General features: G+C 41.7%; 2 protein-coding genes across 5 annotated transcripts in view; one reads left to right on the forward strand and one right to left on the reverse strand.

Annotated features, from left to right (window-relative positions):
- Positions 1-5: 5 nt before the first annotated feature.
- ctu2 (cytosolic thiouridylase subunit 2 homolog (S. pombe)) lies at positions 6-19,175 on the forward strand. Its single transcript, XM_037534607.1, has 15 exons — positions 6-377; positions 1,032-1,106; positions 2,162-2,240; positions 2,328-2,387; positions 2,508-2,568; positions 2,681-2,790; positions 5,895-6,163; positions 10,627-10,762; positions 12,394-12,525; positions 13,491-13,582; positions 15,144-15,244; positions 15,380-15,536; positions 17,278-17,338; positions 17,670-17,728; positions 18,697-19,175. The coding sequence occupies exons 1-15, from the start codon at positions 322-324 to the stop codon at positions 18,758-18,760; spliced, it is 1,512 nt and encodes a 503-aa protein (XP_037390504.1). The 5' UTR covers positions 6-321; the 3' UTR covers positions 18,761-19,175.
- piezo1 (piezo-type mechanosensitive ion channel component 1) overlaps positions 19,034-25,978 on the reverse strand; it is a 180,532-nt gene continuing 173,587 nt past the window's right edge. For all 4 annotated transcript variants that reach the window (XM_037534600.1, XM_037534599.1, XM_037534598.1 and 1 more), the window contains 4 exons: positions 25,685-25,807; positions 25,517-25,596; positions 23,825-24,002; positions 19,034-22,230 (listed from right to left, as the gene is read on the reverse strand). In XM_037534600.1, the coding sequence (XP_037390497.1) occupies positions 21,975-22,230; positions 23,825-24,002; positions 25,517-25,596; positions 25,685-25,807 (637 nt within the window). In that variant the 3' untranslated portion in view covers positions 19,034-21,974. The remainder of the gene's footprint in view (positions 22,231-23,824; positions 24,003-25,516; positions 25,597-25,684; positions 25,808-25,978) is intronic.

Genomic DNA, 25,978 nt, shown 5'->3' on the forward strand with positions numbered 1-25,978 from the left:
TAGACGCACGGGCACTTTGACGAAATGAATCTTATGTTGTTCATTTTTTCTCACGCGTTTGCGTGAGCGAGACACGTTTTTTCGGCCTAATGATGTTTATTTCGCGTCAGTTCGGATCAGATTCCAAGCGAAAATCGTACAAAGAGTGGACGCGGTGAGGCGATGCTGCGCACGTCATCAGAAAGGGCCAGCAGCATGGATGGCAGGCGTGGACGCAGGCTGGGCTGTTTGTTTTGGTTGTTTTAGCTTTGGTTTTTCATTTTTTCTCCTCAGGATTCTCTCACCGTGTCGTATGGTCCAGAGCAGACAGTCAGTCCAGTCATGTGTCAGGTTGATGAGGAGTACAGTGGACATCTAGAGAGGAGGTCTGTGCCAGGGTGAGTTCATCACTGTAGCCAATGCAGAGTCCTGCTGTCAGTCTAGGGTGAAGTTTCAGGGTCATATCATTTAGAGCAGTGCTTCCCCACAATGAGCCTGGAAGCCCATTACCTTGCATAATATGGTGCTTTTCCTGCCTCAATACAGCCACTTGAACTCAATTCTGGGCTGTCAGCGAGCTGATTAGACAGACAGACAGACAGACAGACAGACAGACAGACAGACAGATAGATAGATAGATAGATAGATAGATAGATAGATTATTGATCCTGAAGGAAACTGAGCAGCCAGTAGCAGTCAGTCAATCTACAGACATACATACAATAATCTGGAATAATATCTATAACCTGAGATGAAAGTGGCAGTGCAATAATGACTGTACAAGGTAATATAATGACAATACTGAATAAATGTGCAGATGTTGGTACTGAAGTAAAGTGTCTAGGTGTGGGGTGTCCAGATGTGCCACATGTGGCTACAGAAGGTGCAATGTAGTTCATATGATTAGTTGAATCAGGTGTATTGAGAGCAGGGAAAAGCAGTAAAAAGTGTGGGGCAGTGGGCCTCCAGGACCAGGGCTTAAAGACACTGGTCTAGAGCTACCTGTCTGCCTGAGTGTCATGTTTCCTCATCTTTCATGTTCACGTTTGTAGGGTCTCTAAGACTTGTGTGAAGTGTAAAGAGAGCACTGCGGTGCTCATCATCCGACTGGGAGATGCCTTTTGCAGGTGAGTGCTGGAAAGTCAACCTATAAGTCTGTCAGCCAAAGGACTCAGTAATATTGATTAATTTCACTATATTTTCCAAATCTGTCACAGTTTCAGATAAAACTTGAGGTTAGCATTAATAAAGAAAACAGGGAGGTCCACTAAGATTTCAAAATTTCTATGTAGTTTGATTGTTGAGATGTAAACAAAGTCATTCAGACTGGTTTGATATAGAATAGTTCATTGTAGAGAAATTACTGGCTCAGGTTTCTTTATGATGGTGGTGATGGGAAGCAGGGCGTTTGAAAATAGCGTACTTCAAATATAGTCTTCTTATTTACTGTCTAAAATAACCCGCAATTAAGATTAAGTGACCCTTATTAGTCCCACAACAGGGAAATTTCACCTCTGCATCTAACCCATCTGTGCAGTGAAACACCACATACACACTAGTGAACACACACACGGTGGGCAGCCCTATCCTCAGCGCCCAGGGAGCAGTTGGGGGTTAGGTGTCTTGCTCAAGGACATCTCAGACACGCACTGTTGGCTCAGGGGTCCAAACCGGCAACCTTCTGGTCACAGGGCTGGTCTGTAACCTCCAGCCCGTGACTTTTTACTTAAAAAGTTTTTATGAGTTTTCATATTAAATTGGACGCTTAGATTCTGGACATCATGATGTTGATTACTGACATCAATTCATAGTGTCTTACTTTATGTCCACCAGGTCATATTCAATAAGATAAACAATGACCAACTGGACACCAGAAGTATACATTTGTTCTGTATAGCAGTTAAAACATCAACCAGACAGAAAATTGATTTTCAGAAAGAAAACGTCTTAAATTTTATGAATTATAGCTGTCAGGTCCTGGATATCATGAATGAAGTTCTCAGAACAACAACAAACTGCATGGCAGCGGTGACACTGCTGTTGTATAGTCTTTACATCATGGATATAATGGTCATTATCTAACATATATATTGCTAGATCTAGGGCATACCATGGATCTTAGAGTATACAGGTAGAGATAATACATCCTGCCATAATCAAACTTTTATCATCTCTGATTTAGGAGCTGCTTCAAGGAGTACTTTGTACACAAATTTCGAGCCATGTTGGGGAAGAATCGTGTCATCTTTCCTGGAGAGAAGGCAGGCATAAACGTAACCGAGACACTCAATTTAGACACTATTCTAACACAAAATTCTCACGGATGTTTTTCATGTCGTTTCTTTCAGGTGCTGCTGGCCGTTTCTGGTGGGCCAGCGTCCAGCTCCATGTTAGCACAAGTTCAAGAGGTATTGGTTCAGTTACTCCAGATGAAGACCATCCCCAGTCATTTAAATCAGGAAAAAGGTCAGGTGATAAATTTTCAACGTTGTTTGGCTCAGTGTTCTGTAATTATTTGCTTTATGCAGGGTTTGAGTCGGGACGCGCCCAAGAAGTTGCGATTTGTGCCTGGCATCATCTACATTGATGGTAACTGCATTCATTCATTTTAAGGATTGACAGATTCATAGTACGTAGTCTTCTCTTTACATGATGGCAAAATTGTGGCTGAATGGCTGATTGACGTCATTTCATTATACAGAGGGTGGTGCCTGCGGTCAGAGTGCTGAAGAGAGGGAGAAGGCTGTAGCCCTGTTGGAGAACATCTTAAGGAAGACAGGATTCCCTTACTACATAGTCCCCTTGGAGCAGGTAACCAGGCGATAGAGAAGTGAGCGAGCCACTTTTACTGTGAACCAGGGGCCGTATTACAGAAACTCCTTATCTTTTTGTCTTAACTTAAGCTCTGACAGGTCAAGATAAGATGTTTCACAAATAAATATTACAGAAGCAAATCTTATCTTGATTTAGGAATCTTATATTATCTTACAGCATCTTATCTCAAGAAATCTTAACCTACTCGATCAAAGTGGACAATCATTTGTCATGTGAGGAGTCGCCTGCTCACTGCCTATTTCCCTCATTATATCAAAAGCATGACTGCAAAATGCCTGCAAGCGAGCCCATAGTGAATGGAGCTCAACTGCTAAAAATGAAAAGTTAAAATAGTTTCTAATCACATATGAATATATTCTTTTACATTAAAAATGTTTAAGCGTTTATAACCCGCTCGGGAGCGCCCTCTAGTGTTTGATCAACCCAGGAAGACGTTACAGAGTAGTAACTCTCCCTTCTACAAGTTCGCTGGTAATCTGTCTGGTAGCCAGACAGCTACCGTTACTGGTACAAAAAAGGTCAAACAAAACTACATTTAAGCGCCCCCTGCTGTTTTTCAGCGTGTTGCCACTCTCCAGTTTCAGTCTCCATTTCCCCAAATGCTTTAGCCGAGCACTCTGTTATTCCTTCTAATAAACAGACAGACATTCAGCTCTGTCTCCTCATTATTCACCACCATCACTGTAATATTCCATCAACATTAACACACAGAAAGGTAATAATAGGGAATGGTGGAGATCAAATCTACAGCGTCTGGGATTTTAAAACACTGTTAGAAAATACCCTCACAATTCAAAGCACCGTTTTCAGTGTAGATAAAATGCCTGTAACTGCACAAAACAACAGGCACAGATGGTTAAGCAGAAGTTAAGACTCGTCTGGGGTTTATCTTAAAGTTAGAACAGAATTTAGGAGATTTAGGCATGATCCCATTTCACCCCCTCCACCCCTACCACTTCGCCCTTAGCCCTCTGTTTTGAACGTTCAGGTCTAGGGTTATGGTGTCTCAATTCTTGTTGGGGTGAAGTGTTGGGGCTGCATGGCCCTCCAAACGGAGGCTTTTCAGAGACTCACTACAAACAGTGTTATGAGGGAAAAAAGCTGTATAAAAACCAGCAAGATGCAGCACAAGGGACCAAAGAAACCCACAAATATGAGAATTTTCTCTTTAAAAAAATAACGATAACCACTGTTTTATCTTAGTTTTATGTTGTTTTAATGTATTACGGTCGTTTCCTTCATAACAAGCATACAAAAATGCCTACTAGCATGCTAATGTCTCGGTAGATAGCTAACTAACTTTCCCGTCCAGCAGTTCTGACGCCTGAAGTGCCAGGTGGGTGATAATAAATAATTGCCCCCCTCTTTGAAGGCGTCTGATCCCTAAAAGTAACTAAAGCCCAGCAGTGAGGAGCTGAACCGTCCCCCTCCTCTGCTGTCACTGCAGACGGGCAGGGTCGCCTACAGAGCAGCGCTGGTAGCTGTTAATGAAGTGATGCTCTTTTATTTGAGGGTCTCATTTCATAGAGGAAGATTTGAACCACTACCCCTTATGACTCAGTTCCAAGGGGTTAGGGTGACACTCAAAAACAAGGGATAGGAGTCAAAAGAAGAAGTGGGATTGGGCCCTAGTCCAGTTAGGATGTTTCGGTTAAACTTTTCTCCTCTGGAGTTGATGGTAAGACTATGAGCTGTTGATCTTTAATAGCTTCTGTCCTAAATTCAGTCCTAACTAAAGTTGTCATGGTGACTAAACAGATTTCAGACTCAAGAAGTTTCTGTGATATCAGATGCATATCCTCTCAAATGTTAACTGTAAAATGTTTCTGCTCTGTAGTTCTGAAGTATCTCAGACTTCAGGAGACATAAGCGATCCCCTCCCTCAAACTTGAACAGGGGAGAAGACAGTCTGCTCTGTCAGACGTCTTTTTATAGAGTCACGGCGCTGAAACTACCCAGACCTAATTAGAGTATAATCAGACATTACCCGTCTTCATGTTTGTTATTGCTTTGATCTTTGCAACTTATCTGCTGTGCCTCATTATTTCATCTTATCTGTTTTTGGGTTTGTTTTTAAGCCAAATGCTTTTTTTTCTGGCTCATTTCAGGGAATTGCATCACCTTGTCCATTATCTCCCATGTTCCCAAATAGCCTCCTTTGATGGTCGTGTGGAATTGTTGCTATTATCAATGAAAAACACATTTTTACCTTCATCCTCGGCACCTAAGCTACACTGCATGTCCAAGCCTGTACTCATCCGAGAAGTCTTTAAACTAGGTGTTGGAACATGGCTGTGAGGATTTGATTGCAGCTACAAGAACATTAATGAGGTCAGGTACTGATGTTGGATGATTAGTTCCGCTGCTCCACAGCCAAGCATTAAAGCCCTCTGGCCCCCTGCTTGGTTTTGGGCCTGGGGCCTTTAGGCTCATATGCAGCTGCTCCAGAGTTGAGTTCACTAATTAGAGGAGATGTCTGGATACTTTTGGACGTTTAGTGTGTGTTTTGGCACCAGCTAATCTTAAAAAGGAATTTAATATTTTTGCCCTAAATGTCTGCATGATTTAATCATTATGATGGAAAGAAAGTTTTTCAGAGTGGTTTGATGTGAAGTGCTGCGTAGTAGAGAAACTTTCCAAGTCAGAGTTGCTCACAGTGGTTGTGATGGGAACCAGACGTCTGAAGAGTTTAATAATGCCTCTGAATGCATTTATTACATGAACTGGTTATGAATACACTGCTTGATGTCTGAGGCGTTGTTTTACAGTAGTTTTGAAGGGTACATCAACGTTACGTATAAAAACTAGTGTAGGTTCACTGGAGGTTTTGGATAGTAAATAAAATGACTTTATATGTGTTGTAGTCATGGTGACCCCTGGTTCCTATCACCACCACTGTAATAAAATCTAAATCAGAAATGTTCTCTACAATAAACCATTTCACAGCAAACCACTCTGAATGACTTTGTTTCCATCTCACCATCAAATTTATTTTTTGGTTTATTGTGTCAAAGAAAACCCCCAAACAACAGTCATTTCATTTGAGCTGGTATGGTGTTGTGTTTGTGACTGTGTTTTAGGTCTTCGGTCTGCCTGACTCTGTGCTGGAGTCTGTGTCCTGTAGCCCAGAGGGGTCAGGCCTCAGCTATAAAGCAGCAGTGGTTCAGTATATTCAGCAGAATGAAGTAAAGCAGAGACACAGCGAGTCTGCAGGAGAGGAAGCCCAAGACGCGATGGCCCGTCTCAGTGTCCACTCCCAGTACGGTCCTGAGCACAGACAGGCACTGGAGAGACTTTTCTCCTCCTTGAAGACTCTGACAGCCAAAGAGGACATGCTGCAGACCCTGAGGTGAGATTCAGTGACGAAAAAGGTTCAGGATGCCGTTCAGCATCACTTTGCATGTACACTACTGAATCATCTACCATATTAACCATCTTTTTCAGTTTCTAGTTATTTTTTATCCAGTAATAACATAAACGTGGGTTTTTGCAAATGGGGTTATATACACTCACCAGCCACTTTATTAGGTACATCCTGCTAGTAAAAGGTTGGACCCCCTTTTGCCTTCAGAACTGTCTTAATTCTTCATGGCAGACTTTCAACAAGGTGATGGAAACGTTCCTCAGAGGTTTTGGTTGGTTATTTGAGTTACTATTGCCTTATTATGATCTTGAACCAGTCTGCCCATTCTCCTCTGACCTCTCACATCAACAAGGCATTTTCGTCCACACAACTGACCGCTCACTGGATATTTCCTCTTTTTCGGACCGTTCTCTGTAAACCCTAGAGATGGTTGTGCGTGAAAATCCCAGTAGATCAGCAGTTTCTGAAATACTCAGACCAGCCCGTCTGGCACCAACAACCACGCCATGTTCAAAGTCCCTTAAATCCCCTTTCTTCCCCGTTCTGATGCTCAGTCTGCACTTCAGCAAGTTGTCTTGACCACCTCTACATGCCTAAATGCACTGAGTTGCGGCCGTGTGATTGGCTGATCAGCTATTTGTGTTAACAAGCAACTGAACTTGTACCTAATAAAGTGGCCGGTGAGTGTATGTTTCAAGAATCCTGTAAATAAGAAGTGAGTAACATGGTCAATAATATACAGTAATTAGCTATTTACATTCTTTTTTTTTTTTGTCATGTTCTCTGCCTTAAGATTTGATCTTCACTTTTTGGGTATGATGAATTCTATATAATAGCCTCTTATTCTCCAGGGTGTATTTTAGTTTGTCTATCTGAATTTACACGACCAAATCATAAGGCCAATTATTCAGTAACGGCATGAAATAAATGTAAATTTCTTACTTTATTTATTTATTTTTGTAAACGCTTCCCTCCCAAGGAGTTTAAGAGGCTTATTTCTCAATGCTATACAGCTTTCTCATTTTAGAATCTTCTCCAGCTCTGTTCATAATTTTGGACACATCTAATATTTCCTAAAGGAAAATTCCTCAGATTTCTGCATGATTAAATCTTTGAGATGTAAACAAAGTCGTTCAGAGTGGTGTGATGTCAAATGCTTTACAGTGGTGGTTGGTCCACCAGTGAACCTACACGTGTCTTCTGGGTTTTATGTGATGACGCTGATGATAAAATAGTGGAAAATCTGGGACTATATTGCATGTGCACATGCTGCTCTGTCAAGAATAGTTTTTGGACCAGAATCTTATCTCAAAACTGTTGTAAAACAGGGTCTCAGACATCAGGCAGCATATTCATAACTATTTCATGTAATATCTTTCTGTGAGGGAGCTTTTAGAGGCATTACACTCTTAAACAACATGTGGTTCCTATCACCACCACTGTGAACAATTCTGACTGTAAATTTCTCTACAATGGAGCATTTCCCACCAAACCACTCTGAATGACTTTGTTTACACCTTCACTATTTAATTATGCAGAATTATTATATTTTTTTTATGTTTTACCCACTTTTCCCAATTTAGTAGTCTCCAATTCCACCTGCTAGTTAGGAAGGACTCCTCCAGTCACACAATACCGCCAGCACCAGGAGGGTGAAGGCTAAAACAGGCTTTCTCCGAGACCTGTGAAGCCCCACTGCATCATTTCGAACTGCGACTTGCGCAACGTCATGGCACAGCCGAACGTGCTCGGAGGAAAACGCCAACTGTCCGATCTGTTATGTCAACTAATAGACACCTGCGTTGAGTGATGGGGCAGAAGGGGGCCATCCTACCCACCCAGAGAGAGCGAGCCCAACTGTGCTCTCTTAGACTCCCGGCCACGGATGGCTGAGGCCTCACCAGGGATCGAACTCGCAACCCCCCGATGATGGGGCCAACGCTTAGACGGTTGCGCCACTCGCCACCCATGCAGAATTTTTATGCAGTGCCCTAGTGTCGTACTAATTATTTGAAAGGTGAAATTGTGTAGGACTAGCATGATTAGAATCATTTTGTACACCAGTCTGCAACCAAAATGGCGTTTGTACCATTAACAGCAGTCATAACATTTAAATGGTTGGGTACATACTAGCCAGTGTTGAATAGGGGTGACCTCACAGGGAATTACAGGGAATTAAACAGCACATCGTGAAATATCAGGCTTCCCTACGATTGAGTTGAATTATTCTGCTATGATTTAGAGTGGATTTAAAAATAAATTGACTGCACAAGTGGGACTAGAGGAACTGAGTACACAGTAGTGGAATATAGAATCCATCCATCCATTTTCTAAGCCACTTCTCCCTCAGGGTCGCAGGGGGGACTATCCCAGCGGTCATCGGGCGGAAGGCAGGATACACCCTGGACAGGTCGCCAGTCCATCACAGGGCAAACAGACACACCCAGGGGCAATTTAGCATGTCCAATTGGCCTGACTGCATGTCTTTGGACTGTGGGAGGAAACCGGAGAACCCGGAGGAAACCCACGGGGAGAACATGCAAACTCCACACAGAGAGGACCCCGGTCACCTGGGGGGGGGGGATAGAGATATATATATATATATATATATATATATATATATATATATATATATATATATATATATATATATATATAACTAACACAACACCAAACAAAAAAAAACGTTTTAACATTTTGTTACATTTAGACGATCCTAACATTATCCCATTTTGTTCCTAGAAATAATGACAGTTTTTATTCATATAAAAGCTTAAAGCATATTTTTGTATTTTTAGTTTGTCTCCACAGTAAACAGTCCAAGCTCACTGAGCTGTAGGAATGTCTTAGACACTTGAAAGATTGTAATGTCCCTTCGTTGCGTTTTCTTTTCCATTTTTATTCATTTTCTTAATGCTGTCTCCACTCAGCATCTCTCCATGTCTCGTTCTCTCACTCTGATCACAACTCTTTGTCAGTGCTGTGTGAGTCATCAGAAAGCGCTGGGCCTTCAAGTGCACGGAGTTCTCGGTTTCAGTCAATAACTCAGAGAGCTGCAGTGTAATCAGCAAGAACATACAGAGAGAAAGAAAAGAGAGATAGAGAGAAAAAGAAAAAAAACAGAGAGAAAGGAGCAGAGAGAAATGGAAAGAGAAACTATGAGAGAGAAAAGGGGGCAGGAGAAAAGGGGAGACTGAAAAAGAAGATTAGGGAGAGAGAGATACAGAGAGAAATGGGGTAGACAGAGAAAGGACAGTGGGGGAGAGAGGGAGAGAAAGAAAAAGATACAGAGAGAGAGAGAGAGAGAAGTGGGGGATGGGTAGAAAGAGAAAGAGTGGGAGAGAGAAAGAAAGAGGGAGAGATACAGAAACAAAAGTGGGGGAGTGGGTAGACAGAAAGGACAGTGGGGGAGAGAAAGAAAAGGAGAGATACAGAGAGAGAGAAGTGGGGGGTGGGTAGAGAGAGCATGCGCGTGAGAGAGAGAGAGAGACAAAAGGGGGATGGGTAGAAAGAGAGGGAGAGAAAGAAAAGGATATAGAGAGAGAAAGAGATACAGAGAAAAAGAGATAGAGAGAGGGAGAGAAGTGGGGGATGGGTAGACAGAGGTGGGAGAGAGAGAAAGAAAGATACAGGGAGAGAGAAAAGGGGGTAGAAAGACAGGAGAATGGGGGGAGAGAGGGAGAGAAAGAAAAAGATACAGGGAAAGAGGGGGGGGGTAGACAGAAAGGTGAGTGGGAGAGGGCAAGAGAGATTGAAAGAAAGAGATACAGAGAGAGAGCGAGAGAAAAGTATGAGGATGGGTAGACAGAGAAAGGAGAGTGGGGGATAGAGAGTGAAAGAAAGAAAGAAAGAAAGAAAGAAAGGGAGAGATACAGAGAGAAAGGCAGGGTAGAGAGATAGAGAGAGAGAGAGAAAGAAAGAAGTAGGGGAGTAGGTAGACAGAGAAAGAAGGGGGGGGATACAGACAGAGATGGGGTGGGGTGGGGAGAAGAGTGAAAGAGAAAAGTGGGAGGGTAGAAAGAAATGAGGAGACAGGAAAAATGAGAAATGGAGAGGGTGGGAAAGTGGGAGAGAGAAGAGGGAAAAATGGGCAGACAGAAATGGAAAGAGGAAAAGAGAAGAAGAGAGACAAAGAAAAGAGACAAAGAAGTGGGGGAGTAGAAAGACATGGGGAGACTGGAAGACAAGCAAATGAGAGAATGAGAGAGAAAGACGGGAGAGGAAAGGAGAAAGTAAGACAGAGGGGAAAAAGAGGAAGAAAAACAAAGAAAAATGGAGAAGAGGAGAGAGAGAGAGACGGAGTGAAAGAAGAGACAGACAGACAGACAGACAGACAGACAGACAGACAGTAAAGCTGCTGTGGGATGTTTCTGTGGACGCTTCTCTTTCGGCCACCTGCTCGCTCGTCCCACCCGAGTGTGATTATCTGTGTGTGTTTTGGTTTGTAGGCAGCACCTGATCCTGCACACTGCCCGCGTCAGCGGCTACTCCAAGGTGATGATGGGGGACAGCTGTACGCGTCTGTCCATCAAGCTGCTCAGTAACATCTCTCTGGGACGAGGAGCAGCTCTGGCCGCTGATACGGTGAGAACATGTACCGGTTTAAGCCTGTTCTGCGAGTTTTTGCCTTAATGCCTTAAGCCTTTTGACTCTGAGAACAGAAGAGTCTGATCTTTTCAAACCAGGTCAACTCTGATGAAAGTTCCTACAGTCTTCCTACAGTGTGTACAATTGTCCACAGTGGTGGTGATAGGAGCCGGACGTCTGAAGGGTCTGTCTCTACAAGCTCCCTCACAAAAAGTTAAGCCATGTTGCCCAGTGCCTGAGGGATTGTTTTATGACAGATTTGGCCTAAATCATATATACTTTTAAAATGATTGATTATGGCAGAGAGGCAAATGCAGGTATTGCAAGGCAAAATAGTTCCTAAAGAAATGTATATTTTAAAACTCGGCTCTATTTTACCATCACCTGGCTTTATTTTTACAGTATGACCCCTGGGTTCCTAGTTCCGAGTTTCTCTGCAGGGCACAATTTCACATCAGACCACTCTGAATATTCACTTTGTTTACATCTTAATGATGGAATAATATGGAAACTCAGTGTAATTTCTTGGTTACCTGGTTTCTGACTCTTCATGACATACTGCTGTCTAAAACAGAGAAAACTACAGTGCATTAAAAACAGTAGCAGCACTCATCCTGAAGTAGGGCTGACAGATTCATCATTTTTATATGAAATCTTAATTTAAGAGCAATTTTTAAATCACAAAGCAGCAATTTTTTGAAGGTGTAGACTGCAGTACTGTGCGAAAGTCCAAAGACACATTTTCAAAATCTATTTATTTGTCTAGTTTGTGTTTATTTACTGAGAAAAGTGTTAATATTTGAATAAACAAAATGTATAGAATACATATATATATATATATTTATAATCATATAAATTAAAATCATATAAATAAAACAGTGATTTTCTGGATGTTAGTGTGTTTGTTTACCCATTTCCAAGCCTCTCCTCGAGGAAGTCCAGTATTATATGTAGTTAAAAAGCAGCTCCTAGTTCAATCAGTGCTTCAGTAAATTGAGCTCATGATGTCATTGATGATATTAACGAGTCTCTGTGGCGGCTGTGAAGGTGTCAAGGAAAAATATGGACCCAAGAAATTCTTGTTCCTTTTTATTGTTTTTATGTTTGAATTATGAATACGACTTTATTCTAATGTATATTGTGATAAACTCACTGCTGAGGTGTTTAAACATTTGCTTAGATGCCTAAAACCTTCGCACAGCACTGTAACATTATCAAAAGCATTGCCTTTGGTTTTAAGAGGGGAAATGTACCCTATTAGCACAGAGTTCTGTACTGCCTGTAGAGTTAAGACCACTCAAAAGCAACCATACCTCCATGTGTAGTGACATCACAACCACAACATCCTGGCTTGCTGGAACACTGCATTAAAGGGTCAAGCCTCAGGCCAGAACAGGTGTATTTCTGGTCTTCTTAGTAAAAAGTACAGGTCTGAATTATTTATGGAAAATAATCGAAATTTAGATCGCAGTTGCAAAATTAGTGAGAAAAATCTCAATTAGTATTTTTCCCCAAATTGTTTGGCCCCATCCTGAAGCCTGAATTTGTTTTCTTTCGTCCTTGGTTGCTTTTTCACTGAAAGTGTTGCTTTCATATCTTCCTGTGCAATTGGCCTCCACTGTTTTCAGGGTTTCTCTGACCCTCGCTATGGTGATGTGGTGATTGTGCGGCCTATGAGGGACTATTCCTCCAAAGAGATTGCCTTCTACAACAGGCTGTTTGGCGTGCAATCTGTTTTCATCCCAGGTCTGGACACCAAGGTGAGTCTGTCTCAGTCAAGGGTAAGACTCTCTGTACACTGGCTACCTTAGCAACCGAAGACTCCTCCAGTGATGGGACTTATTATCCCTTCAGTCTCAAACTCTGTTATTACTGCAAGGCTGTAATTATATAATTTATCAGGGCTTTGCGCGTGTGGAGGTCACAAAGCCAAGAGAGCTGCCCTCCTCATACATTAGACCCTGGGCCAGCTTTAAGTTTTTATTACAATCATTATGCTTTATTTTTAAAGGGTCTGTATAATGGAAAAACCAGATTACCTTCGTTTTTAAAAAAGGGAGTTTAAAACAATATGTAAACACTGATCAAGTTTAAAAAGGCACTCTCTACCCTGTCCAATCAGGTTGCTGCAGAATTCATAATTGGTCATATAATAATTATGTTACACCGATCAGGCATAACGTTCTGACCACCTCCTTGGTTCTCCACTCATTGTCCATCTTATCAGCTCCACTTACTGTATAGCTGCACTTTGTAGTTCTACAGTTACAGACTGTAGTCCATCTGTTTGACTTGTAAGAGTTGACATGGAAATTTAGGGGTGAGGGTGGGGGTGTCGTCCAGCAGCGAGCGAGAGAGACAGAGAGAGAGACAGAGAGAGAGACAGAGAGAGAGACAGAGAGAGAGACAGACATTGGGCTGACAGCTCTCATTACTGCCTCACTCTGTCTTTCTTACCACCCCAAACGCCTGGAGGCCGATTCCCCTGTACGTTAGTGAAAGTGTTGAGACAGACTCCACTCCAGTGCACCTCCCTGGTTTTAGGACAGTGTGGTCTGTGTCGTTTATCAGCGAAACACACCGGCACGTCTCGGCACAGATTTTGCACAAATATATCACCCAACCTTGCCAGTAAGAAGAGGATGCTAGTAGGGAGCCTATTATGCAAATGAGGTCACATTCACAGGTGAAATGTCACATAAATGCTTTGTGTTTTTGTCCCCAGGTTCCTGATAAGGCGAGTATCCAGCGACTGACTGAGAGTTTCATCATCAAACTGCAAGCCGACTTCCCCTCCACTGTCAGCACCATCTACAGGTACAACACATAACATGGACTTGTGTGTGTGTGTGTGTGTGTGTGTGTGTGTGTGTGTGTGTGTGTGTGTGTGTGTGTGTATATATATATATATATATATATATATATATATATATATATATATAATCACTGTTGTCTGAAGAAAATCTCCAAAATGGTGACTTTAAAGGAGAAGGAGAAAACATACTTTACTTTTAATGGAAGTCAATGGAACCAGACATTTTACCGGGTCGTTTTTGGCCGTTTCTTTTGGTCCATTCATCATGAAATTTACACACAATGTAGAGAACAACAGGCATTTTCAAATCATGCCAAACACTGAAAAACAACAAAAATGGAGATAGAACAACAGCGATATGTTCGTTGTTAGACGACCAAAAAGGCATGAAATGACTGCAATATGGCGATGGGCTACCGAATGTCCACCTCATGCAGTGGTCCATGGTTGCTTGGTAACGATTCTGTACTATAAAGGAACAATTTTTTTTGGCAAATTACTAATGTTGATTTAATAATAATAGCTTAATTAACTTTCTGAAAAATTGTGGATTTTATCATATTTTATGTTTATAAAAGCAATTAGCCACTCATGGCCATGCGTTACTGTTGCTTTTTCACAAGGAAGGGAGTTTTAGGCACGATGTGGTGTAAAAACGCCTTTCCTGTGATAAAATTTATAAAAAATAAAAAAATGCTTTAATATACCACAGTTAGTTCCGGTCACACGAGCTGATTGGTTGACAGGCATTTTAACCGTGCTGATATTGCGTCATAACATCACAGGTTTTTCAGAAACACTGTCACTCCTCTGAGATGCTGTTGCCACACTTTTAAGATCACATTTGACCGACAGCTGATCTGGTCGGGCTCTGAAGATGAGACTACACTAAATTCCCAAACGGTCAGTTGGTCTGTGTGGAGCTGGAGAACGAACTTCTGGCTGAGCAGCGAGTGGGCGGAGCTTGTTACTCTGACCTAGCTTCAAGCTGCTCGTTAAGGAGCTGTAATTTGGAGGAAGGAACTGAGCATTAAAACATTAAACGATCCAGTTTCATTTCTTACTTTATTTATTTAACTGTTGTATTAAAACAATAGAACACTCGGGGAGTGAGCTGTGATGATCTACGGCCACCAAATCACAGCCGAGATGTTATTTTGCGATAACGCACTCCTCCCTCTCATCTTCTATCGCTTTAATAGACCACTTAAGAATGAAAATTTTTTGTGATTTTTGTTGGGAGTGAACTTTAAACTTACATGAAATATCAGTGCTTAATGCCACCTTTTATTAGAGTAATAAAAATGTTTTTCTTTATACATCAGCTATTATTCCTTTAAAAAAACTCATATCCACCAAACTTGTTACAAATATACAGAGTGCCTGAATTAAACTCTTCACATTTTGTGGTCCCCTATGTAGCATAGTATTGTATTTATTTATTGCTTGTACACTGTATTTGCTATTTATATAGAACCGTTTCCCATTTCCTTTTACATGCGAGTCCACTTGGCCAGTTAAGTGACATTCACAGTTAGCTAGCACTTGTTTGTTCCTCTCTAGAACGAGCGAGAAGCTCCACACGGCCTGTCCTCCCCTGAACTCCAGCGCTGAACCTGCTGTCAAGTGCCTTCTCTGTCTGTGTGCTCTCGACACCAAAGCAGGCATGTAGTGACGCCAACAGGCGCTAAAAATATTCACACTGTCATCAGTTGTGTCTTGAAAGGATGTTGTTCTTGGAAATCTAAGTGAAGCATTATTACCATCTTATTCTGAATGCTAACGCTGTATTTTTGTAGATGAAGCCTCTGCCTTCCAAGCCATTCTGCTGTCTGAGCGGCTGTCTGTGGGAAAGGCCCAAAGTGACCCACCCTCCTCGACCACAGCAGGGTCCCCAGGCCAGTCCTGCTGTCAGGAGAGTGGCTGTGGGGCTGGAGGTTGCTGCTCTACATCCAGGTGAGGGGGGAACACCAGCGTTCCTACGTTAACAGGGATGACTCAGTCCTAGCTGAAAGCATCAGAGCCAGTCATGCCATACATTAACTGATTGGTTTAGAAGTCTGAACCTATTTGTGATTTTATATGTTACCAGTGAAGATGCAGCATTTATTTTCTCGAAATCTGTACACTGTACAACGGTGTTCTTTAAAAAAGGTCTTCAAAAAGCCGTAAATCACTTTACTAGATGAAAAAAAGAGCTGCAGTAGGTTTAAAGAGGAATTCCACCAATTTTTCAAAATTTCTCTATGGTTCAATCTTTGGGCGGCACGGTGGCGTGGTGGGTAGCGCTGTCGCCTCACAGCGAGGAGGGCCTGGGTTCGATTCCCCGGCCAGGTGACCGGGGTCCTCTCTGTGTGGAGTTTGCATGTTCTCCCCGTGTCTGCGTGGGTTTCCTCCGGGTTCTCCGGTTTCCTCCCACAGTCCTCCCAAAGACATGCAGTCAGGCCAATTGGACATGCTAATTTGCCCCTAGGTGTGAGTGACTGTCTGTGTCTGTCTGTCTGTCTGTCTGCCCTGCGATGGACTGGCGACCTGTCCAGGGTGTATCCTGCCTTCCGCCCGATGACTGCTGGGATAGGCTTCAGCACCCCCCCGCGACCCTGATGGAGAAGCGGCTTAGAAAATGGATGGATGGATGGTTCAATCTTTGATTGAGGGTGGCTTGATGTGAAATGGCTCAGAACCTAACACAAGGAACAGTGGTTAACTCATTTTAGGACAGTTAATAACCATGTTTAGATATTTTAGCTATGATGCATATGTGCATATGAAAGAAACAGCCAATCGGGTGAAACATGAGGAGGAGTCTAGAGAAAAACAATAGACTTAGAAATATACTTTCTACATGTTTAACAGTAAAAAGCAGCACTAATAGGACTAATAATCGCTTTAAATTAATATCTATGTAGTATGATTTGTTTCATCTGTGAAAAAAGCGATATTCTTCATCCAACTATGATGATAAAATCCTGACCTTGACCTACTCTGTTTGTAGCATATGTTGCCATGGCAGGTTCCACCGTTGTGAGACAGAAAATCCAGGATTAGATCAAAGCGTAAAGTTAGCTAACTAAGCCATAAATCCTGCCTCCTGAGACAGACCCCTGAAGACACACTGTCTAATACATGAACACAAGCAGTTATTTACTCTCCAGAATAAACAGTGAGCTTAGACATGTTTGAGTTTTTGTTCAGGATGCTTTTAATAGTAAAATAGTGGTAAATCTTGAAGAAATACATACTGATATATATTTAGGTACGTTTTGCTTGACAATGTCCTGCATGTACCTCTGATTAAATGCCATGGTGGATTTTAAAAAACAGCTAAACTTGTTTAATCACAAAACAATGCCTTAAGCATCAGGCAGCGTATTTGTAACCATTTAATATAATAACTTTCTGTGAAGGAGCGTTTAGAGGCTTTAAACTCGCCATGCATCTGGTTCTTATCACCACCACTGTGAGCAATTCTGACTCAGTTTCTCTGAAACGGAAAGTTTCACGTCAAGCCACTCAATCACTGTTTACACCTTAATGATTGAATAATGCAGAAATTCTGAAAACTGTGGAATTCTCCTTTGAGCGTCTGCTGTTTTAATTATTTTAAAGTGGAAAATAAAAAGGCCAACAGCTGGCACTCGGCTGAAAACTTCATCAGGACATTCCTGATCATGACTACGCTGATTTTGTTTTTCAGGGCATCTGCAGACCTGAAAAGCCTCTTGTGTTACAGTTGTAGGCTGACTATGAAAGACATGGTGAGTAAAATACAGCATGTTTTCAACATAAAAAGCCTCCTGTAGAGCAGACGGCCTGTTCCTCTGGCTAAACAGTCGGTTGTACACTGAGAGCTCTTGTATTTTTTATGATGTAGGCCAGTGTTCCCCCACTGCTAGTCCTTGAGTGCCCCCGCACTGCACATTTCAGAGTTTTTGCTGCTCCAACACACCTACTTCAAATTCATGAAGCTGATGCTGTAAGGCAGGTGTGTTGGAGCAGGGAAGATGCAAAAATGTGCAGTGCAGAGGTTCTGAAGGAGCAGGACTGGGAAATACTGATGCAGATAGCTAATTTGAGTTTGTCTTGTAGACGGCAGTGGACTCCCTACCACAGTACATTACGTTGGAGGCTGAAAAACGGCAGAGGAGGTGAGTAATACGTTGCCAAAATCATTATTTTTGTATATGATTGAGTTTGTTTAGTAGACTGAATACTCAAATGTGCATTTCCTGAAGGAAACAGAATGGTTGGGCAGCTTAAATGGTTCCCACTTTATGCTAGGTTCTTGCTAGGCGGTTACTATGGTATCCCAGTGGTTGCTAAGGTGTTGCTAGGCAGTTGCTATGGTATCCCATGTGGTTGCTCAATTTCTGCTATGACATGGTGGATGGGGTATTTGAGTTGTTCGTAGGGAGTTGCCAAGTGTAACCTGTTGAAAATGAAGTGAGGAACAAGGGATGAAAAAACAACACATAGAGGAGTGCTGGTCAGTATGGCTGTGGATTAGAGTGAGTACCTGCATTTTGATGTCTACTGGGCAAAAGGAAAAGTCAGGGCTGGGGTTTGGTCGAAAATGAATAGCACTCTACGGGAGGAACGAGGGATGAAAAAATGATGCATAGAGGAGTGCAGGCAGGTATAGCTGTGCAGTAGAGTTTGAGGCCCTACACTTAGAGAGTATATGTAATTTGGTGGCTTTAGGGCAATGAAGTAATGGACTTTGAGTGGTGGCAAAATGAATGGGAGTCTATGTGAGGAAAAAAAAGACAAGCAGATAAATGCGGGTCAGCAGAACATTGAATTCGTGCTTGGGGGCCTGCCTTGAGAAAGTATATGCAGAACTGTCCAGTAGGTGGTTGTCCAATTTTTCACCCCATTCATTACTATGGGGAAAAAAATAGGAATTTGCAATGCACAACCATAACTAGAGCTACTACATAGGAATATTACATAAATTATATAAATGATTAATTAAAACAAGGTTATTTTAGGACTTTTGTGTTTGAAGATGGGTCTGGAATTCTGTCAAATTCCGGTGTTCAATTAAAAACCACCACCAGTTAACTGCGGTTTCCTGATTGCTCTGCTGAAAAAGGGTCTCTTTGTTGCCTCGCAGGGCCCAGATGAAGCAGGAGATCAGCGAGTTCCTTCTGGAGGATGCGGATGATGACCAAGAATAGCTGGCCTGTTCAGATGTCCAGCCAAACGTGGGTCACGTTTCAGGGGCACACTATGAATTGTTTGGACCTTTCGTTGCACAGCTCGGGCCCACTTTGTTCCTCCACTAGAAGCTGCTTAAACAAACCATTTCTGTTAACAACAGCTTAATTTTATCCTTTTTTTAATAGTTTTAAAGTGAATAAATTCCTTTCAGCTACTCCACAGCTCAGTGTTTTATAACACAGCCACAACAAAGGCCTTTGTGTTGTATGAAACATAACAGGAATCATACGTAGAGGTGCATTGATTTTAATATGTACTGTTATTTTGCAAAATGTCAATTGTCACGAAGATTTTTCACATCACATTTGATTTTCTGAAAATAGACTTGTGAAAATATGAATAAATAGAAAGTTACAGGTCTTTCGAAAAGTATGAAAGTTAGAAAAGGATGTTTTTGCTATTGTGTTTGTACAGTAAAAATTCCAGCCATCACTGATAAAATAATTAGAATTTTGGGTCACGCAATATTTTGGGAGCCCCCTATAGCTACGGTACAAGTTCTCAGACTGTTAAACTATCTGGAGAAACTTGGTTATCAAAGGCATTAGGGTTAGGGTCAAGTTTATGGTCTAGGCTGAAGGATTAGGTTTAGCTTTGCCATTAAGTTTAACAGACTCTATTACATTTAACTTATGTGGCATTTCGCTGAGACAATGTGAACGACTACAGTGGACTCGCAAAATAATGCGCTACCAAAATTGGCAGGTAAGAAAATGAAACTAAAGGATGTGTAAAAGTATTCTAGAAAGATACTTACCATATAAAACTTTATCATGTAACATGGCAATCTAGTAGACGGCAATTTTAAGTGTCATTTTCCATTCATTCTTATTAGCTGTACGACTCCAGGAAAAAGGCAAGTCTTTCCGCCTCCGGCAATTAGAGCTGGGTATCAAAACTCAGTACTTCTGTGGCAGCAACTGCCTCAATGCTGTCTAACTGCTTCAATACTAGAGAATAAAAACATTCCATGTGAGTCAATACCAAATCTCAATAACCAAAGTAGTCAGTCTTACATTCCACATTCATTAACAACGTGTTTACATGCACTCAATAATCCGATGATAATCGGATTTCTGCAGTTATCCGATTATCAGAACGGTCATGTAAACAGTATACGCTGATCTAGAAATCTGAGTGAGAGCTGAGTTTAGCTCAGTAATCAGATTTCTCAGTGCATGTAAACTCTGATTTCTTTCGGGTTTTTCTCAGACAGCGGTACTGGAAAAACAAGCCAGCGTTGCCGTGAGACGCAGCAAAACACTTGGAGTGACGCTGAAATATTTCTGGTCTTCTAGACGATGTATGTTAATATTTTCAGGTAAAGCGACAGTTTTTTTAAAAAGCTGCAGCATGAAGTTTGATTTTACATTAACGTCACATCTTATTCTGTGAGTTTATTGGCTGGTTCTAAAGCAGAAATCTAATTACTGTCTGACTTGTATAGACCCGGAGTTTTCCCATTATCGTATTACTCAAGTGCATAAAAACACAATCACATTACTGGCAAAATCTGATTTTCTGCAGTTATCGGATTATGAAGTGCAGGTAAACATACGTTGATTAGTCAGCGATCCATATGTACCCACTTCCAGCACTTCTTACTGATTTCTTGTTTAAGCCACACCCACCTTCCATTTAAAATAAGGCACTAAACTGTATCTCTCAGAAAAGATCAAGCTACCTTTAATGAAAAGTTTTGAATGATACCCAGCCCTAACTGCAACTACATACAACTTCAAGCCTTTTGCCTCATAAGAAATTCATAATAATAACCATTTTTAATCACGCTTAATAATAATAAAGGTGCCTTAATAAGCGATGCCACAGAAGAACCACTTCTGGTTCACTAAAGAACCATGTCTGAAAAGTATTGTGAAATATTAATGATCTTGTAAAGCAGGGCTGTTCTTTTTTGGCTTGGGGGTTGCAGTGTTTGTGTTGGGTTATAGGCCAAAAAGACAAAACATGAATGTTAAACGTATATTTATAAAATTACACTACGAAGCTAGGATGCTGCCCCGTGACCCGAACCCCGGAGAAGCGGAAGATGATGGATGGATGGATGGATGGATGGACACTACGAAGCTAAAATACTTACAAAAAAACATTTTCAGAGGGAAAATAACAATTAAATAGTGTTAAAATAGATCTGTTCTCACAGTGAGTGAGGGGATGGGATTTCTGGCAGGCCAATTTGGACAGTCCTGTTTGAAAGTATTAATAAACCTTCACATAATATAAAGGTTCCGTACCAGTTTAAGGGCTAGAACCTTGTATATTATGTGTTGGTTCTTTAACCTATAAATATGCTTCTCATTCATACATCTCACTTCTGAAAATGGCTCTATAAAGGATCATCCACTGAAAGGTTTTTTTAGGAGATTGGTTCTTCTATGGCATTGCGCCATTCTGGCACCTTTATTTTTGAAGGGTGTAGCTGTCTTTGTTTGTCGGGTGTTTTTTTTTTTTTTGTAAACAAACAAAGTTTTTGGTGCGTTTATCATCTACATGATCAAATACATTACAATAGTGTTTGTTTTGGAGCATAAAAGGTCCTATCAGAAGATCTCCGCCTGACCTCTTGTCCATTTACAGAGTGTATTGTAAGGAAAATCCCAGACAGCAACGTATTCAAGGTCAGAATTAGGATAAGGTCACATTCACGCAATAAGGCTGTTTGAGCCTGGGGCTCTGCCGGAAACTGGATTATGTAAGCATGGCTCAGCCTTAATGAACAGAAACCTAGTAAACCCCTGTATACCCAAGCCCTTAGATTCAGAGAGCCTCTCTCTCTCTCTCTCTCTCTCTCTCTCTCTCTCTCTCACTCTCACTCTCACTCTCACTCTCACTCTCTCTCTCTCTCTCTCTCTCACTCTCACTCTCACTCTCACTCTCACTCTCTCTCTCTCTCTCTCAAACACGCACTGTGTCAGCATAGCTCAGCAGCATTGAGAAGAAATCGCTATGTGCTCATCTCTGTGCTCATAAAACATCGTTACAGCCTCAGCAAGTGCCACGTCATGGATGAGTCTTAACGCTGAAGCTCCACTCGTTCCAGCTGGGCCCACAGAAAGGCCACGTCTAAACGAAGGCACTGAATAAGAGCGCCTCACCTGCACCGGGTGACGCTACGAAAAGGACAGGTAGTTCAGGTGGACAAATACGAGTCTAGTCTTTGTTCTTCTCCCTCGTCCATTTGATCATGGTCTCTGGGGAGCGGTACAGGAAGATGAGTTTGGAGTAGAGCTCCTCCTCCAGCTCCAGCTCGCCCGTCTCTCGGACAAGGAAGATGTCCGTGCACAGTTTGAGGATGCGGTCCACGCATGGAAGCTCCTCGAACATGATGGAGTGTGAAATCTCGCTGAAGAAGCCTCGGACAAACTTACCGATCACCAGAACCACCGACACGTACAGCCCCATGATCCTACAGCGGGAGAAGGAGAATGAACACTTATCAGCTATAACACGGTTTTGGTCCAACTGTTCTTTCATTACATATAAATTCATCTTATTTTCCTTGTGAGAAAAGAGGTTTGTATGGGTTTATGTATTAAAAGCACTTCTTACTGGATGTTTAAGGCTGATGTATTTAAAGTGCCTCTGTTTTGATTGGCTGCTCTGTATTTTTGCCTCATTCAAAAAACAGGCTGAAAAATATCTTTTAACCTCACCACGAATGGGCAGAGCTAAGCTCATGAAGGCGGATATACATCGATCAGGCATAACATGACCACCTCCTTGTTTCTACGCTCGTCCATTTGATCAGCTCCACTGAGGGGGCTAACAATGTATCAGAGAATCAGATGGACTACAGTCGGTAACTGTGGAACTACGAAGTGCAGCTATACAGTAAGTGGAGCTGATAAAATGGACAGTGAGTGTAAAAACAAGGAGGTGGTCAGAATGTTATTGGTGTACGCAAATGACTTGGTTTTTCACAACATAAAAACAATAAAGCATGTTACAGCAAAGAAAATGCTGCAGTGCTCTTAACAGAGGTGAACAATAAACACTGAATAATAATCATTTCTGCTTATTAAATTGTTAAGATGTAAGCTCAGTCATTCAGACGGGTTTGGTGTGATGGTAACCAAAGAAGAATTGTCTTTATTTTTAGATTCAACACCTCAAAGAACTTGTGTGGGTTCACTGGTGGTTTTGGATAGTGAATAAAACGTATTGTAGACTCTGTGACTGTTGGTTCCTATCGCCATTGCTGTAAAGTAATCTGAGATACTTCGTTTTTCTACAACGCACCGTTTTATACCAAACCACTCAACAGCTATGTTTATATGCAGCATAAAAATCAATCGGAATAGAATACGCCCACGTATACAGCTCAGTCGGAAAGGACTAGTCCAACTGAGGCCATTCGGAATACAATTTCTATCTGATTTATCGAGGAGGGTAATCCTGTAAATAATCTATTAAATAGAAGAACAATATCAGTGTAAAGGCCTTTAATTAAACTCCCAATCGTAGAGTGTAAGTACGTTCTGAGCATGTGCGTCACGTCATGGTGCAAGTTTATAACATAACTGGTCTGCAGAGGAGATGAAATCTATGCTCTGATCTTTAAAAGACCGGTGGGATGGACGTCCAGCTTATGTGTCTCAGAGCATGACGTCTTCCTATTGGCTTTCATTAATAAGTACATGTGAAGGACGTTTTCCTGAGTCTGACATCATTTTAAAGCAATTAAAAACACAAGCACTGCTCACTGCAGCTCATCTCACTGACTGGACTCATGTGATGCTCGTTGTCACGGTAACATCCACACTAAGTGGTTCTCTACGCATGCATGTCATTTTGGCTCGGAGGTAAACAGATATTTTTCATCGGATTGTTAAGTAAACACCTCAGTCTTAATCTATAATTGGAATAAATGACATTAAATTTCATGTAAACACAATGACTTTGTTTAGAATTATGCACAAATTCTAAAAAAAAAAAGGGGTGGAATTCCCCTTTAAGGCAAGCTCCTGTGTTCATTCCACAACACAAGTGGAATTCCATACCCATATCCAGCCAGGAAGCCCAGACTGGGTGGGCTAACTTTGTCGTTGAAGATGTCCATGCGTAAGACCTTGCAGGCTACTGAAGACGTGTTACAGCCCGCGATGCTGATGTCCCACCACTCCAGAGAGCCGTCCCTCTTCAGAGACAGCGTCACGTTCTGGTAGCCCTCCTCATTTCCTGCCACAAAACACCAGCAGCATCAGCATCTAGACGAAGCAGCTAGAGAGGAACCTGGCCAACAATGCTAAAATGGCTAACAGCTAAAGACAAACAGTGGTGACCCGTTAACTTCATTCATCTATATAAAGCAAACTGGTCCCTATAAGTGGTTCTTCAAGGGTTCTACAGTAAAGGCAATGGTTCTATATAGAACCATGAACACTCAAAGAACGCTTTGCACGCTCAAAGTGTTCTTTGCATAATGAAATGATTCTTCAGGTTGACAGAGAATGTGCTGTAGATGGTTCTGTATAGAGCCTTTTTGAAAAGGTTTCTATATAGCACCAAAAAGGGTTCTTCTATTCTTATGATGTCAAACTTGCCATAATAGAATATCCATCCATCCATCCATCCATCCATCCATGCATCCATCCATCCATTTTCAAAGCCAGGTGCTGGAGCCTATCCCAGCGGTCATCAGGTGGAAGGCAGGATACACCCTGGACAGGTCGCCAGTGCCATAATAGAATAACCCTTTTCAAAATGGTTCTATATAGAACCATCCACAGCACACTCTCCATCAGTGTGAAGAACCCTTTCAAGATATAAAGAACCCTTTAATCATAGAAAGGTTCTTTGAGTGTTCATGGTTCTATACAGAACCATTTTCTTTACTAGACAACCCTTGAAGAACCATTTTTTTTAAGTGTGTAAGTATACAGACTCCTAAAAATGAAGGAACCCTATTGGAGAACTGAAAGGTTGCGTGTGTGAGATTCATCAGCTTGGGGAGTTTTGAGCTTCTCTGCTCTGAATGAAGACAGATCAAGACAACTTTCTCTATTGACTGGGCAGATTTCTAGAGCTTTACAGGCTTTAAATCATTCCAAATCACTGCATTTAAAACAGGTCAAAAGGTTTCATCTTCAGACCTTTTCAAGCTGATTAATCTTCTACATATGAATCTAGTCTTAGTGGTTGAACCTTTAAAAATGAAGATCTTTTGTTCATTTTCTACAGAGACCTTAAGGGGCCATGGTTAAAAAAAAGTTAGACATTGCGTTCCCTCGCAAATAAATGCTCGTCAGACAGCAAGCAAACGAAAGACCAGACAACATTCCCTATATTAGTGCTTTGTTTTTAGCATAGCTAACGTTAAAAACTGTTTTCCCAGTTTGGCCAGCAATTTATTCAGCAACTGTTCTCTGCAGTCTCTGTAAATGTAGCTTTGACTGTATGTGGACCCTCGATCTCAGTTTCAGTTTGCACTCAATAATAACAATCAAGTTGTCTTTATATTTCAATCCAAGATCAACGTAAAATTCAATGAGCTGCTTCATGTCTGAGATTAAGCAAGTGAATGCAAACTGTTGCATCATAATGCAAAACATTTGCAAGGGAATGAAATGCCAACTTTTTTTTTTAAACCACGGCCCCTTAGGGGCTCTGAAATTTACAAGACATACCAGCTTGTTAAGATTTGACACCGATTGTTTTGCAGTGAAATATTTTAAATTGAAAATAAACCTCACCCTCGTACAGCTGGCTGACTGGCTTGGCCTCGGCTCCGTTTGGTGCTCTGATGAAGTTGGGGAACATGTGCGGCACTAGGCTGAGGGAGACAGGAGCACAGGCTGGATCATCACACTGTATGCAGTAACAAACAGGGTTTAAATAGTACTACACGCTTCAGGACTTACACTGGCTCTGTGCGATTTCCCTCCAGCAATAAGGCCAAATCTGCTCTCACTGGGTTTCCACGCTCCAGATTGATGGAGTGTTTATCAAAAGTGTTCTCCACTGTTCCACCTTTACTCAGGTCCCTGTGAAACAAACAAATGGAAATAATTGGGATGCGCTGGTTATTCGAATATATGGCTTTTGTGTATGATAGACAAGGCATCTGTAGTTTGGAGTTTTAAAAAATGAGCTCTGTATCGGGGGTCTGCACTCCCGCGGGACCCGATACAATATCTTGCAGCGTGGGACAAATT

The sequence above is a fragment of the Pygocentrus nattereri genome, chromosome 25 (assembly GCF_015220715.1).
Source record: "Pygocentrus nattereri isolate fPygNat1 chromosome 25, fPygNat1.pri, whole genome shotgun sequence".
In the NCBI taxonomy this organism is placed as follows: domain Eukaryota; kingdom Metazoa; phylum Chordata; class Actinopteri; order Characiformes; family Serrasalmidae; genus Pygocentrus; species Pygocentrus nattereri.